Source organism: Stenella coeruleoalba (assembly GCF_951394435.1).
Source record: "Stenella coeruleoalba genome assembly, chromosome: 3".
Classification (NCBI taxonomy): Eukaryota; Metazoa; Chordata; class Mammalia; order Artiodactyla; family Delphinidae; genus Stenella; species Stenella coeruleoalba.
This window is the reverse complement of record NC_137148.1, coordinates 147,321,441-147,337,241: the sequence shown is the minus strand read 5'-3', so window position 1 is coordinate 147,337,241 and position 15,801 is coordinate 147,321,441. Positions and strand designations below refer to the sequence as shown.

At 39.2% G+C, this 15,801-nt stretch overlaps 1 protein-coding gene across 7 annotated transcripts in view; it reads left to right on the top strand.

The window, feature by feature from the left end:
- FBXW11 (F-box and WD repeat domain containing 11) overlaps nt 1–15,801 on the top strand; it is a 133,233-nt gene that overhangs the window by 26,722 nt on the left and 90,710 nt on the right. For 3 of the 7 annotated variants that reach the window (XM_079917011.1, XM_079917010.1, XM_079917012.1), the window contains one exon: nt 10,732–10,833. The exons of the other annotated variants lie outside the window; for them this stretch is intronic. In XM_079917011.1, coding sequence (XP_079773137.1) covers nt 10,732–10,833 — 102 coding nt within the window. The remainder of the gene's footprint in view (nt 1–10,731; nt 10,834–15,801) is intronic. 7 annotated transcript variants of the gene reach the window in all.

Sequence of the window (15,801 nt, the reverse complement as noted above, 5' to 3'; positions counted from 1 at the left end):
ATGTACTCCTGCACAAAGGTCTGTAACGTATAGGTTGACCTTATCGTAGCATGTGTCTCGCAGCAATTATCTGCTGTTGAGACTAGGTGCTTTCAAGGGGGTACATACCAAAAGCACCTCGTGAGATATTTAGAAGACCTGGGCTATAAAAACATTTTAAGAAGATGGACAAAATGCTCTCTATAAGGTCCCTTTCAGCTCCAGAATTTAATGAAATCTCTGGCTTCAAGAGGTAAGAACTCCCCGTACCCAATTGCCTGCAGGAAACAGTGTGAAGGGAATCAAAGACAACCTTGCTGTGCAGCAAGCAGCAGGAATCCTTACTAAGGCAGTCCTAGCCCCTGGCTGAAAGACAGATTCGTTTGTTCTTAGAGCCCAGTGGATTGTGAGGCACAAAACTTCATTCTTATTTGAAACCAAGGTCTGCTTAGGATATGAGAACAATGGGGATTATATGAGAAAGTAGAGCAAATGCAAAGTTTACTATACATTTAATTAAGGGTTGATAAATCCCTGTATATCTATTAGCTTGGACCACTCACTTTCATGCTATTCCTAGCTTAAAGAAGCAAACTTTTGATTACGATCTTTTTCTAGATCCATCGCTGTGTGTGTGTGTGTGTGTGTGTGTGTGTGTGTGTGTGTATAAAATTTTAAACATTGAGACTCTACTAACTTGGAATATGTGTTTCTTTGGAATGGGAGCTGGTTAGGTCTCTGAAAATAAATGGATATTCGAGAAATGAGCAGTGTTTAGAAATATTAGAGGGCTTGTTTAAATGGTGCAAGGTTTGATTTCAAAAGATTTCTTAGCAGGACCAACTTTCGTTCGATAGGTACAGTGAGACAGGAAGTATGTTAGATAGTGGAAGCTTTGAAAGTCTTTGGAAGTGATTTTTAAAATACCATTAGTTAGTGGAGGTTGAGTTTTAATACTCTTGAAAGCAGTGAAACTGCATTTCTTTGAAGTATTTTATACTTCAGGAATTTAGCCATTTATCTCCCTTTAGTGAACTGGGAAATAATATAGCTTTATTTCCAGAAATAATTTTGATACCAGAATATTTGGTTTTCAGAATTCTTGTGTTGTCTGTTGAAGCATTTAGTATACTGGCATGTTCAGTAAACTTTTTGAATGAATAATCAGTTTAAATGAAAGAGTTAAAGTAGGATTATGATGTGGTCTGACTATAATTGTCAGACCTATTGAGAGTAGATGCAGTAACATTCCTTAAGGCATCTTTCTGAAAGTGATGTTTCTTCCTAGAAAAAATGAGAGTGTTCATTATATTAGGGGAAAAAAAGTTTCCTCTTTCTTTGTGTTCTAATTTTTTTTTTTTTGGCTATGCTGAGCGGCTTGCGAGGTCTTAGTTCCCTGGCCAGGGATCGAACCTGTGCCCCCTGCAGTGGAAGCATGGAGTCCTAACCACAAGACTGCCAGGAAATAAACTCTAATGTTCTTTTTAAAACATGATAAACTTTGCACTCTCTTACATGAAAGTAGGGTAAGAATTTTGGTTCAGTACTGATATGATAGGGCAGTCAGATCTTGTTGTGTAGGCACTTCCAGAAATTCTCTGATTAAAGCTTTTTGGCTTGTGAGAGTTGGTAGAAGGATGAGGAAGGGGTGCCGCCAGCACCTGTGTCTGGAATGGTAAAGAAGGGGAGGTTGGACTGACTCAGGGTGGGGCTGGTGCCCAGGTATAGATAATGAGAGCAGATGTCTCTTGGTGCTCAGATGATGCCTACAAAACAAGGTGAGTTTTTAGTTCTTGCACCCTGGAATTCTTTTCAGGTGTCATGCAGTGTAGAGTATGGATTGTCAGATGTTTAGAAGTGGTAGCCTCCTAAGACAACACGGTTGTTGAGTTTTCTGTGGCTGGGTATTCTCAGCTATTAGGGTAATGTCTTTGTCACCTCAGAGTGCAGCCAAACTCTGGTAGTTAGCCTAACCCCACCTGCTCTCCACATTCATTGGAGCATGGGCCTGAACCAAGGGAAAAGTTGCTAGGACCAGAACCCCAAGTAATAGTGTGGAAATGCCACTTTGTTTTGAGGTGGCCTGGAGGAGAAAGGGGTGAGAAACTTGAATACTATATTGCCAGTTTTATATTGGCTGCATCTGAAAAACTATGGTAGACAAAAAGAGTAAAAAATCACCTGTATTTAATTCTGTATCCTATATGTGCTTTTTTTTTTTTTTTTTTTTTTGCGGTACGCGGGCCTCTCACTGTTGTGGCCTCTCCCGTTGCGGAGCATAGGCTCTGGACGCGCAGGCTCAGCAGCCATGGCTCACGGGCCCAGCCGCTCTGCGGCATGTGGGATCTTCCCGGACCGGGGCACAAACCCGTGTCCCCTGCATCGGCAGGCGGACTCTCAACCACTGCACCACCAGGGAAGCCCCTATGTGTGTTTTATTAAATAAAATGAGATCATAATATAATGTAAGTCCTGATTTTGTAGGCTTTATTCACTTAAGTTTTCTTGAACTTATTTCATTGTATTGTAACTTCCTTTTCTTATGTAACTTACTTCTAGGTCAGTAAATATACTCTTATAAAAATGATTTTTATTTGGTGGAAACATAATATTCTATCTTCTGGATGATCTGTAATTTATTTAACCAGTCTATTGTTGGGCATTTTTTCCTTTGCTGTTATGACAGTCATGTGATGAACATCTTCTTAGCTATATTTTTGGACATATCTTTATTTTTTCCTGTATTATAATTCCCTACATATGAAATTGCTGAATCAATGATGTGCATTTTTTTCAAGTCTTGAGTATGTATTGATAAGTTGCACACGAGAGGTTGTACCAGTTACGCTCCCATCAGCAGTATAGATGAGTGACAAGCAGATAAAATTTGAAAGTAAATCAGAGGAAAATTGCTGCTTTAGGGAGTTTAATGTCTAACAAAGGAAGTGACAGGGAGTATAATTCAGGGAAGAAAGTAGGGATTTTGGAGTCAGAGTTGCAAGTCTGCTACTTTTGACCTCTGGCAAGTGGTTTGATGTCTCTGATCCTTAGTTTCTTCCTCTTTAAAACTAAGATACCTGTCTGTCCAGAGGTGGTGTGACAGTTAATGAGATCACGATAGCTGTACAGTGTCTAGCACATAGTAGGCACTCTGAAAACACAAATTTGCATCTCCTTCCCAAATTATCCTTTTTTGTAAATTTCATTTACATTTTTTATTGAAAATGATATTAAATTTATAGTTTATTGGTCTCCCCTAGTCCTGAAAAATGTTCCTAATTGGAACAGAGATGCTAACTGCCTAAAGGCTCAGATGTACTTAATTTAACTGTTGTTTACTTCTCTGCTGTCTCAGGATTTGTGGATCTTGGATAAACCCCATTGGGATTGGGTTCAAACTGATCTGACCTGGAGCTTGCTAGGGGAATCTGTTCCTTATTGGCAGCTGAACCTCAGACAGGTCCTGGTACAACTGAGGACCCATGTGGCTATGCCGGAAATAGATTATTGTGTTACATCCTGTTCTCTGTCATGCTGCTTCGAATAGAGATTCTGCTTCCCCCTTCATACATCTAATCCTTCCTCTCTCCAGCTTCTGTTAGAGTGCTGAAAAAACATAGTGACAGTTTGGAGTGGTAGTTGTGAAGTGGACAAGGATGATTTTTTTTTCATTTGAAATTACTCAGGAATAAGCTGTTACCGTTTTGATGCTCACTGCTGTTTCTGAAGGTCACTAGGTAAAATATTTTTCTAGCACTCAGCATTTTAACTCATTTTAAACCACAGGTATTTGAGATAGACTCAATTAATTCTTGGGAAAAGAATTTGTTTTTATTTAAATTGTCAGTTACTATTTGTAACTTATAACAACTTATATAACTAGTTATATAATTAAACAAAAATAAAGCATCACTTAAAATTATACAATGTAGTATTAAAATATTATTATAAGTACTAGATGTTCATTGGAGAAAAATTAGAAAATATGGATGAATAGAAATTATAAAAGAAAAATTACCCTTCGTCCCTCTACCAAAGAAAACTGTGAAGATCCATTTTAGTTTTGGGTTCTGGTATCTTCTTTTAGATAATCATATAAGATGAGATATTTGGACATTGAAAGTTTTGGGGGTTTTGTTTTGGTTTTAGTAGTAGGATTTAAGGAAAGTTTGGGCTCTGGCTTTGAATCCTGATTCCACTACAATTTGGTTGGGTTTGCATCTCTAAAACTTGTCAGAAAGTAAATTTCAATTTTCCTCATTCTTATCCTGTTTTCTTTTCTCATTCCACTGCCTCCTTCTCCCCATGCCCTTTTCTTCCTTTAACATATATCCCAGCCTGAAAATACCCTGTGGTGCCTTATCTATAAATACGTAGTTCTACAGTACAGTTGCTAAGAATTAAAGCATTCACGTTCTTGGTTACATGTCACATGGTTACTGTCAAATTCTGTTATAATAAAATACCATTATAAGGAAATGTAAACCTTTCACACATTGAGGCATGGACCAGTGTTCGGTTCTTTAAAACACTTTGGAACATAGCTTTAAACTATGAATTAACAAAAGTTAATCAGGTTGTAGAATTCATAATGCTACAACCTGATTATTATGGTTCTTAGTTTTAAAAACAATACAGTTATTTGGTGAGAGTTTGCTATTTCTTGTAGGCTGCCATCAAACATTATAAGAGCTGAAACCTACATTGTGACTCTTAGAAGACACTTTTTTTTTTTTTTTTTGGCGGTACGCGGCCTCTGACTGCTGTGGCCTCTCCCGTTGGGGAGCACAGGCTCTGGACGCGCAGGCTCAGCGGCCATTTCTCACGGGCCCAGCCGCTCCGCGGCACGTGGGATCCTCCCAGACCGGGGCATGAACCCGTGTCCCCTGCATCAGCAGGCGGACTCTCAATCACTGTGCCACCAGGGAAGCCCCAGAAAGACACTTTTAAAAGCTTTGTGGCTCTGTTTTCATTACAACTACTGCAGCTTCTTGAAAAGCAACAGTCTGAGAATTCAGACACAGTAGGATAGTTCCTAATTTGGATTAACTTTAATTCTTGCTTTATTTGCTTTGAGATGAGGACAGCCTCCAGCAGAAACTGAATGGATACTCTATAGCTGTCACATCTAGGTTTAGAGGGCTGGAGTTTCATACTCTCCTTGAGCCCACCTACTGTATCATTCTTCAGAACCAAGTCCCCACTCCTGGATAGAGATTCCCAGTGGAGAGCGTGTTATCGCCAAGTGATTACTATGAAATAGATCTTTTCTCTCATTCCTTCTGTATTTGGTAGCTCCCATTTCATTATCATGGCACTCTTTGTATTATGGTGGGAGTTTTATTGGAAAAAAATTGACTTTAGACATGTACTTCCAAAGGTAAGTGTTGGCCCTTGTTTCTACTCTTTGTAGCCCAGCTGAAAGAAATTTGCATTAGTTGTAAAATAAAAATGAGGGGCTGTCTTTAGTCTCTCTAATAGACTTATCTTTCTAACTTCTCTTTAACATGCTTCACTCCAGCTGCCAAAGGTCATTCCTCTGCTTAAAAGTTTAATAGTTGTCTCATCATTGTCTCTAGCAATGGTTTGAATGTTAAAGTTTTTGATGTCTCATTTGAAGGAATTAAACCATCCTAAACACTCTTATTTCACAATATTTATAAAAACATATACAGTTTTTGTATACTGTTTATTACTTCCTTTCTTTATCATTGGGTTACTATTGAGCCAACTTCTTTTTTCTCTATTCTTGCATGTGGCAAATGTTCCCCACATGTTCTAGAGAACAGCATCTTTTTTCTTTGATGCTTGCTTGAATCGGCTTGGCTTTGGCTTGATATTATGCTTTATCTCCTACTTCTCTTAGTCTAAGAACCTCGCCCCCACCCTTGCCAGTGTGTTGCATGACCTGCTTCTGTTCCTCTGACACATATTGTTGAAGCAGTAGGTATACTGAGTTGCAGGGAAAAACAAAATCTCATACACGTTGATAAAATATTGGACCACACACCTGGGAAGGATTGGCTGTTAACTGGTGAGCTATAGCACGCAGCCGAAGAGCTGTTTTCCTACAGGATGAAGTCTCAAGTTCGATAGAATGGTATAAGGGAGTCCTCTGTGATTTGGCCCCTCTCTATCAGGCTTTCCTCATCTCACACTTAGATACTTTAGTCATGCTAAATTAATTGCAGATACTTGAATAGGACTGCCATTTCTTAGCTATTTGGCTTTGCTTAATGCTGTTTATTCTGCCGGAAATGTGTCTCTCTCTCTTTTTCCCTTGGCTGCCTCCTACTCATCCTTTATGGCTTAGTTTAGGCATTTTCCTCCTTTGGGTGTGTTAAGAGACTCTGTGTGTGTGTGTGTGTGTGTGTGTGTGTGTGTGTGTGTGTGTGTGTATTTACATGGCACATTCTCAAAATTCCCTCCTGTAAGCTGCTGGAGGAAAGAGAGAATGTCTCCATTGCGTTTCTGTCTGCAGATATAAGGTCAGGTAAGTTTTTTGTTGAATGGAATAGTATTTAAGCCCCTCAACTTGGTTATCTCAATCGTGATGATAGAAGAAGCTGGTAATGGTTCTGTGGAAAGAAACAAATTAGGATTTATAGGGCATTATTTCTAAATCAGAGTGACATTAGAGAGACGATTAACATAAAATACCTCTTTGAGTAGCTTTTAAAAGAATTGCCTCTTTGAGAAGGAATCAGGGCAAGATATTCAAAACAATTCCATCTAGACACAGACCAAAGTTAGCTTTTGTGAGTTATTCTTAAAGCTAGCCAATCAGAGGCAAGGTGCCTGCAGCCACTTTTCCCTTTTGATTTGTGGTTCCTATGGCAATAGGAAGAGAGCCTAGGACATTTCCCTCCTACCTCTTTTAATAACTTTTTGCTTTTGAAAAATGCCAAAAGCTATTATTCTTTTTGTCTTATAGTGTTTCTCAGCATGGTGGCCCTGATTTTCGTTTTTGATTATACAGTGGGTATGACAAAATTAATAAACACTATCAGTTTCCTTGATTAATGTTATTTTCTTTGGCTATAGAACATACAAATATAATCAGTCTAATTGGGTATTTGCTGTTAATGTTAGAATCCCCTGTGAATCATTTCCTGTTCTCTGTGAACAACCCTAAATTAGAATATTGGTCATTACAAGTAGCTAAATGTGAAATTAAAACAAACATTTCTTAGGGGTTTTCTACCCCTGAAAGGCCTCTCTTAAGCATCTCCATTGTGATCCCTCTGGGTTTCTCTTGAGCTCCAGGCTGAAGTCTCAAGAGGAAAGAGGCTTAGTTTGTATTGTTGTTAGCTTAATACGTAGGTCAATAAGTGTTTGTTAAAATTGGTAAATACCCACGGTATCAGGGTAAGTTCTTCAGACATATTTTAACAATGAGATAGTGTTTCAGAAGTTTAAAGATAGACCACTGTTAGCTTTAAAAAAAGAAAAAATAAAAAGATAATAGTCTGCACTGTGATTATAGCTTATATGAAGAAATCTTTACATTATTCAGTTAAAGAGTGATGGATAATAGTTGTTCCACAATAGTCAACATGGATTTTCAACCAGGTCCCTAAGTTTAAAATTAGCAGCGTTAAGAATCAATTACTGCTTGTGGTCAGAGCTGTATTTTAATGCTCTTAGGTTGATAAATATGGAACTTTTATGTTTAGCCGTTATTTTCAAATTAGATCAATGTCCTCTTGGACCATTAGACCTAAGAGGAGCCTTATTTAGATGAGCAGGTGTAGACTTTATTTAAAGATGGATGTATTTCCTAGAGTGGCATTTTCTTTTGAGTAAAGACTATTTTTCAGCACTGTGGTTGGTTGTTTAGCTTCAGGGTAATTGAGTGTGAAAGTAGGGCAGTTCTAATACTTGTTATGAACACTGGCATCACTCTCTTTACCCCAAAGTATCTTCCATGGACGTTATAAAGATAAGTTTGGAAACTGGACCCTCAAAGGGTCCTTTAAAAGTCTTTTTCTGGATATACACGTTCAATATCAAGTTTTAAAAAATACTTGTAATAAACGTTTAATATTTTGAAATTAAGTTCTCAGAAGTTTTTCTTTATGTTGTTTTCCATATTCTTGTAAGTATTAATTCGATCATTAGATGATTAGGAAACCTTGGGAAGATCATTACTTTTCTTCTTTGGGCTTTAGTTTCTTCACTTCTGAAATCAGGGGTGGAAGTTTGAACTAATTGGTCTTCCAGTTTCCACAGTCTATGATTCTTTGATTTATTGAATGTGGAAATTGGTCCTTTTTTTAAGTTCTGGATCTCAAGTTACTAGCAGAATCTAATCAGGGTACAGTACGTTATGCCTTCATGGTTTTTACCCTTTGAGGCAAATACATGTTAAACCTTGCAGAGGGAATCTGTTTTTAGTGAATAAATGAAAATTGATTTGCAGATGAGCTTTGGCACTAATTTGGTATTAGTTGCTGAGTACAAGTATAATCCTTAAACTCTATTCTCAGATCTGAGTGATTCTGTGATTTGGATAACTACAAAGATTCCAAAAAAGAAACCTAACTTGAGCTATGAGGATGTTGGAAGTTTATTTAAATTAAATAATGTGTGTAATCTGTGTATACATACGTAATGTGTTTGGGCCTTTTCTCTGCCCTAAACATTTTGCTAGGTATCTCTGGATAGAGAGAGTTTGTTGTAGTAAAAAGAAAACATGTTTGCTTAGAGTCAGACAGGATTAACTTGTAGTCCTAATTCTGCCATCAATTAGCCCTTTTTTTCTTGTACCTTGGACAAGTTGCTGTTTCAACAAATCAAGCTCTCCTTTCCTGATCTTTGGTTTCCTCATCTGTACAATGGAATAATACTTGTCTTACAAGGTTTTTTGTGAGGGTTTACTATGTCAGTTGTCTAGCATATAACAAGAGCTTGATAAATGGCAGCTATTTTCATTATATTATACGAACATTTATTCAGCATCTTTTATGGCACTCTATGAAAGTGTTGGAGTGGCAAAATATGTGTGACTGGAGTATCAGTGATATACTTTACTGTATTGGCTATGGGAAGCTTTGAAATGAAAGCACACTATTGGAAATGTGTGGCATGTTATCGTTACTGAAAACCTCCTCTGTTTTTTTATTCCATTTGAGTCCTCTGGTTTGGCCTCTCACTGTTGTGGCCTCTCCCGTTGCGGAGCACAGGCTCTGGACGCGCAGGCTCAGCGGCCATGGCTCACGGGCCCAGCCGCTCTGCGGCATGTGGGATCTTCCCGGACCGGGGCACGAACCCGTGTCCCCTGCATCGGCAGGCGGACTCTCAACCACTGCGCCACCAGGGAAGCCCTGGTTTTGTGTTCTTTAAATACCTTTTCTAAATAATCTCAATACTCTAGTTACATTATAGGTGAGATATAACTAGAAAGTACAGATGCTGGATAGGAAGGAATCGGGTCTGATTTCAAGCATAGTGGACTTTGTTTATATTATAGCTGGGGTAACCATAGAATTTATCTACCAAACCAGAACACTTTGAGAGTGAAAGTTATGCTGGGACAAGTGTAAACCTGGACTGTCCCAGGAAAGTGAGTATATTTAACCATCCTAATTATAGCTAGAATAAACAAGTTTATGAGGTTGGGCCTGAGGCTTCTGCAGTATTTTGGTTGAACCCAAACACCCACCTTCAGGTTTGTTTTTTGTGTTTGTTTTTTTTTTTTGGCATGATTATTGATTTTGCCAGAGTAAATTAATTGACCTTAGGTCTGAAAAAGTACTTGTTGAATACCATAAATAATCTAATGGTTTAAAAAATACTAGCCATAATGCATATGTTTATATTTTACTTTTTTTCTTAATTCCCTTAAAACCAGCAAGCTCTTGAAAGAGGAATGGGAATGGGTAAATGAAAGAAGCTTTTAATTCTTACTTGTGTCAAATGAACTTTGTAAGCAAAGTCCAAAATGAAAATCATGATTATTCTAAAGTTTTTTCCTTTGGGAAGGCAGAGATATGGATGACACTCAAAATCAGATGCGTTTTTATCAGCTCTTTTATTTCCTGTATCTATCAATCAGTCTGTCACTTATCTTTCTTGTTCTTTTTGCCTTATGTCTCTAGGTCTCCTGTAATTTTATTTAGGGATGTGCAAAACTGTACCCAGATGATAAAATTTCAGGTGATCAATGATAATAGAGGCATCATAGTCTTGTGGAATGAATGTGGGTTTTAATAGCAGCCATCAAGGTTTGAAATTCTGACTCTCCCCTCCTTTGCTGTTTGTCCTTGTGCAAATGACTTACCTCTGAGCCTCAGTTTCCTGACGCTGTGGTGTGGGAATTAGAGAACACATTTAAAGTGCCTGGCACATGGTAGGTGATGTAATGATAGCAATTATAATTACATGACATAGACCAAAAACCACTACTTTTATGAAGCTAGAGTGTCGATCTCACCATAATCTTGTTTTGCACTCAAACTTTACAGTTCCCTTTAGTGGTTTTCATTTAAACATTCTTTCTCTCCCTCTTGATTCTGTTCACTGTATCCTGAGGAGTTAGTGGTTGGCAGCAGAAACCTCCTTTCCGTAGGACAGAAAGTGGGCCCTCTCCCAAGGTTTCAGTAAGTTTTGTTGGACTACCACCCCTGACCTCCAAGCTGCCAAGGGTGCACCCCCCGCCCAACTAACATTCAAGTTGCCTGTGTGAAGGAGTGATTTGTTGCGGCCTCTAACTGCTTCTTCTTCTCTTCCTTCCTTTTTGTCATCCTGCAGTGTTCTGTGCCAAGGTCTTTGTGGCTAGGCTGCGCCAACCTGGTAGAGAGCATGTGCGCACTGAGTTGCCTGCAGAGCATGCCCAGTGTCAGATGTCTCCAGGTGCCTCTCTTCTTTCTTGTTGTAAATGTGTTTTTTACGTATACCATGAACATTTGTTGAAACTTGCAGTAGTGTGTTTAATCCAATGTTAAGTCTGCTAAATGTTCTGTGTAACCCTCTGCTTTCCTCCAGCCTGGGTGCCCCACATGGAGGAGTTCATGCCAGGAGGGGCCCTTCTGAGCAAATGGGTCTTTGGATGGGCCCTGTTGTGCTCCTCTTTTTCTGCTCCTGCTTTTTATCCCCCCAACCCCCACCTTGAAGCTGTGATTCTCATGTTTAATAGCTGTGCATGTACCCAAACAACCTTGACATTTTCCATTTGGCTACTTTCAACAGTTCTTTGTTGAGTTGGGAGGATTTCATAATTCAAGTGGTGATTTTTCTATTTTGAAACTCATCTTTTTGGCTTGCTTTCTCTCCCTCCTTCCATAAAGGAGTGGAGAAAGAATCACTAATGGTACAAAGCCTCAAATTGAAGCTTATAAAGATCACAGCTTTATGCTGGCAATAACTATCAGTTTGGGCCACCTCCCACACCTGTCCTTAGGGTCCACCCAGTTTTCCAGGCCGAGGCTGGCAGAGAATTCCACAGATAAAAGTAAAACTCTTTTGGGGTGTGGGAGGGGTTGCTCCAGAAAAAAGCTATTAGCAGGAGTGCAGCTGGACTGACCTCACTTGTTGGGATGGATTGTAAGAGAGCCAAGGCAGAAAACATTGTGACTTTATTGGGGAAGCTCTGTTTAGAGAAAGCATGAATTTAATTTAGTATGGTTTCAGTAGCAGTATTCAGTTTTCATCACTGTATATTCCAGACAGTTTGATATATCTTTAAAAAGCAATATTGAATTCCTGGCATCCTGTTGAGACTGCTCTGTTTTAGGAAAACACTGTAGAATCAGGAAATGAATTAGAGGGATATTATTGATGGTGTGGGTGAGTTTACTGTTCTCAAGGTTATCTTTCTATTCATGTTTACAGTCTTTAAGTGGAGCTGGGGGGGCCAGGAAGGAGAAGAGTTTCCTTCATATTGGGATCATGCTTTTTATTTACTTATGAGCAAACATTCTGAGCAGCATTGGTGTGGTTATTGATTCAGATTGCTTTCTTTAGAAAACTGTGCTGGAACCTCACTAACACAGTTAACTAGAGAGTGAATTTAATGTAAGATCCAGCTGTCTTAGGGTCAGTATAAAAACTTAGGTTACAACTCTTAGGGTCCAGGGATTGGGTGTTTCAGCGATGCTGCAGGGTAATGTATGTTTATCCTTGGAAAAGCGGCTTCCCTGCATGTGATGTATCTTTAACAAAAATGTTCTTGCAATAGCAGACATTATTGCATGTGTTCTCCTTGGTGCTAAATAATGGATATTTGCATTATAGTAATAGTGTACATCTTTGTCTCTATTTCTCTGAAGATGCTTACTTGAATGTTACAGTTTGCTTTTTAGTGGACTGATCCAGTTTTTTTTCCCAGAAATTTAAGCAGGCGAAGAATTGTAGTTGTTAATGAGGTCTGGACGAGCAGATTATTTTTATTGCATTCAGTTAAAAGCAATTGACTGATGGAAGGCATTATTCAATATATTTTAGTAACAGTATTGTGAATTCTCTGGAGGTGGGGTGAGTGGGAGGAAATATGGGTTCCTACCTTGTTGAAAATGGAAACCCAAACGTGTTAAAAATTCTTCTTTGACTCATCTCTCCAAGTGAAAATCATTTAAGAGAAAAAATGTAAACTTTGCCTTGATTGGACCTTGAAATAAGGTGAAATATTGAATGATATTCACTGAAATGTGAATGGAACAGATATTGTCTTCAGAGGTGTATTTGGGAGTTTCACATACTTAGGTTTTCATTTTCTTTAGTTTATGATAGAGTATGCAGCACAGTAAAGTGAAATATGTGCTCAGCTGATTGGGATTAGCAAATCATTGCTCTATTTTGTTCCATTTGTGAATGGAAAGTAAACATATGTATATGAACCCAGAAGACTTCCTTTCTCTCTACCCCTTGGTTTTACATATTATTTTAACACTAGTGTTCCTCCTCCCTACCTCCAGTATCCAAACAGGTGCTAAAACTTAGTGATTAAAATTTAATTTGGGTATGGGCTTTTTCAAAGAATGCCTGTTGTTTATATGCTACATCTTAGGTTTATCACAAAGATGACTTTTGCTTCACATTGCATGCCTCTCAGCAAGCCCATGTTAAGAAGAGAAGGAACAGGCTACCCAAAGAGCCTGGTTGACTTTGCTGGGGCTCTGGAGTTGCATGAAAGGGCCTCCTTTAAAATTGCCACATTGGACCCATGAACAGTTGCATCTTTAGCCAGTTAGCCTATCTATTGATATATGGCTGAATTAGTGTACCTTCTGAAAAGCAGGAGTAAAGATAGTACTGTAGTTCCCTTTAGGCATAGTTTCTGCCACCTGTGAGAGGGGAAAAGGAATAGTAAAGACTTAAAAAATAAAAATCACTCATTCACCTCAATAAAACTGTTAAAAAAAATCACCACCAATTGTACTTGGGGCTTCACATATATTAGCTTTGTGACAACCCTATGAGATAGGTATTATTATTCCCATTTTTTCAGATGTAGAAACTGGGTCTCAGAGGTGATATGTGTGATTGGACCCAAGTTAATCTTTACATATCTGTGAAGTGGTGGAGCTAGCATTTAAACCCAAAATTTGCATGATTCCAAAATTGGTTTTCTTTCCTCTACACTGGAATGCTACTATTTCTAGAGTTTTCCATTTTAGTTTTGTTTGTGAAAACTTTACTGTTGCGATATCCAGTGTGTGGCTTGTTTAGTCATTATCTGAAAATAAAAAAAGAAAACCTGCCAAGTATCTATAGCGGGGGAAATTGCATTCCCTTTGCCAAGCTGAGCCCTCCTGAATCCTAAAGCTAGCGAGTTTCTTGGTGACTTTTCTGAAAATTCGAGTCCATGAATATTTACTGAACGATTGGTATGTGCCAGGGCCTGTACTGGTGCTGGGTATATAAAAAGATGAGCAATACAGACTTGTTCCCTGCTCTCAAGGAACCCATTGTAGTAAGCAGACCTGTGAACAAAAATCTATAGACTGAACCACAAATGAAGTCCCTGTATGTGTGTGTGTGTGAGATGAAATTCTGAAGTTAGCCAAATACACACACACACACACACACACACACACACACACACACACACACATACATGTAAATATACACACACGTACATACATACATACTTTTAAAAAATGTGAAACACTTTGGGTTTCCCTGGTGGCGCAGTGGTTAAGAATCCGCCTACCAATGCAGGGGACATGGGTTTAAGCCCTAGTCCGGGAAGATCCCACAAGCCACGAAGCAACTAAGCCCATGCACCACAACTACTGAGCCTACACTCTGGAGCTCGTGAGCCACAACTGCCGAAGCCTGCGCACCTAGAGCCCCTGCTCCGCAACAAGAGAAGCCACCGCAATGAAGAGTAGCCCCCGCTTGCCACAACTAGAGAAAACCTGTGTACAGCAATGAAGACCCAATGCAGCCAAAAAAAAAAAAAAAAAGTGAAACACTTTGAACTAGGACTAACGCTCAACATTTTTTAGAACAGTTGAACTAGAATATCTTGTTGTCTCTGAACTAAGCTGAACTGAATCAATATTTTAGTTGGTTCAGATAACCAGATTCAACCAGTTGATTATTACATCATAAAATCAAGAGTTCAGACCGTGTATATATGTATCGTTTATATGATAATATAATTATCATATAGGTATCATATATATATATATGACTGTATATGTATTTATTTATATATATGTATCATTAATTTTCCACCTTCTTTTTTTTTTTTTTTTTTTTTTTTGTGGTACGCGGGCCTCTCACTGTTGTGACCTCTCCCGTTGCGGAGCACAGGCTCCGGACGCGCAGGCTCAGCGGCCATGGCTCACGGGCCCAGCTGCTCCGTGGCATGTGGGATCTTCCCAGACCGGGGCACGAACCCGTGTCCCCTGCATCAGCAGGCGGACTCTCAACCACTGTGCCACCCGGGAAGCCCTTCCACCTTCTTTTTAAGTGTTGGGTCCTAGGTACTAGGTTATCTCATTTAATCCTTTATGGAGAAGTTATCTATCTTGCCTTTTTTGTATATGAAGTTATAGAATTGAATTGACTTGCCTAAGGTTACACATTTATTTAAGTGGCAGAACTAGGTTATGAACCTAGGTCTGGATAACTGCAAAGCCAGTGTTCTGGTCACCATGCTGTAGTGACCTTAACCTGGCAACTGCCATTTTTGGGTAGAAACAATTATCCTTTATTTATTTAATTACTTTTAAAATACATTTTATCTATCTATCTATCTATCTATCTATCTGTGGCTGCGTTGGGTCTTCGTTGCTGTGTGCGGGCTTTCTCTAGTTGGGACGAGCGGGAGCTACTCTTCACTGCGGTGCGTGGGCTTCTCATTGCGGTGGCTTCTCTTGTTGTGGAGCATGGGCCCTAGAGTACGTGGGCTTCAGTAGTTGTGGCACGCAGGTTCAGTAGTTGTGGCTTGCAGGGTCTAGAGCACAGAACCAGTAGTTGTGGTGCACGAGCTTAGTTGCTCTGCGGCATGTGGGATCTTCCTGGACCAGGGCTCGAAGCCGTGTCCCCTGCATTGGCAGGCGGATTCTTAACCCCTGCGCCACCAGAGAAGTTCCTCCTCTTTATTTTTAACATTAAAAAGTTGAAAGCTAATGCACCTGGAATGTAGAGGTTCCATGTAATGATCTGACAAGTTTTCTTGGGAATGACATTTGCAAGCTCTCAGTTGGGGAGAGTGTTAGTGATAAGCTTTTTTAAAGAGTTGGACTGATTGCTTGAAATGACAGCAGGGGTCATGTGAATCAAGTTTTAGTGCCTCTCACCTAGCTCCATTGTGGATAGTGCTGGGCAGTTATTAATAGAACTTCTTGACATCTGCCTTTCTCGTTTCTT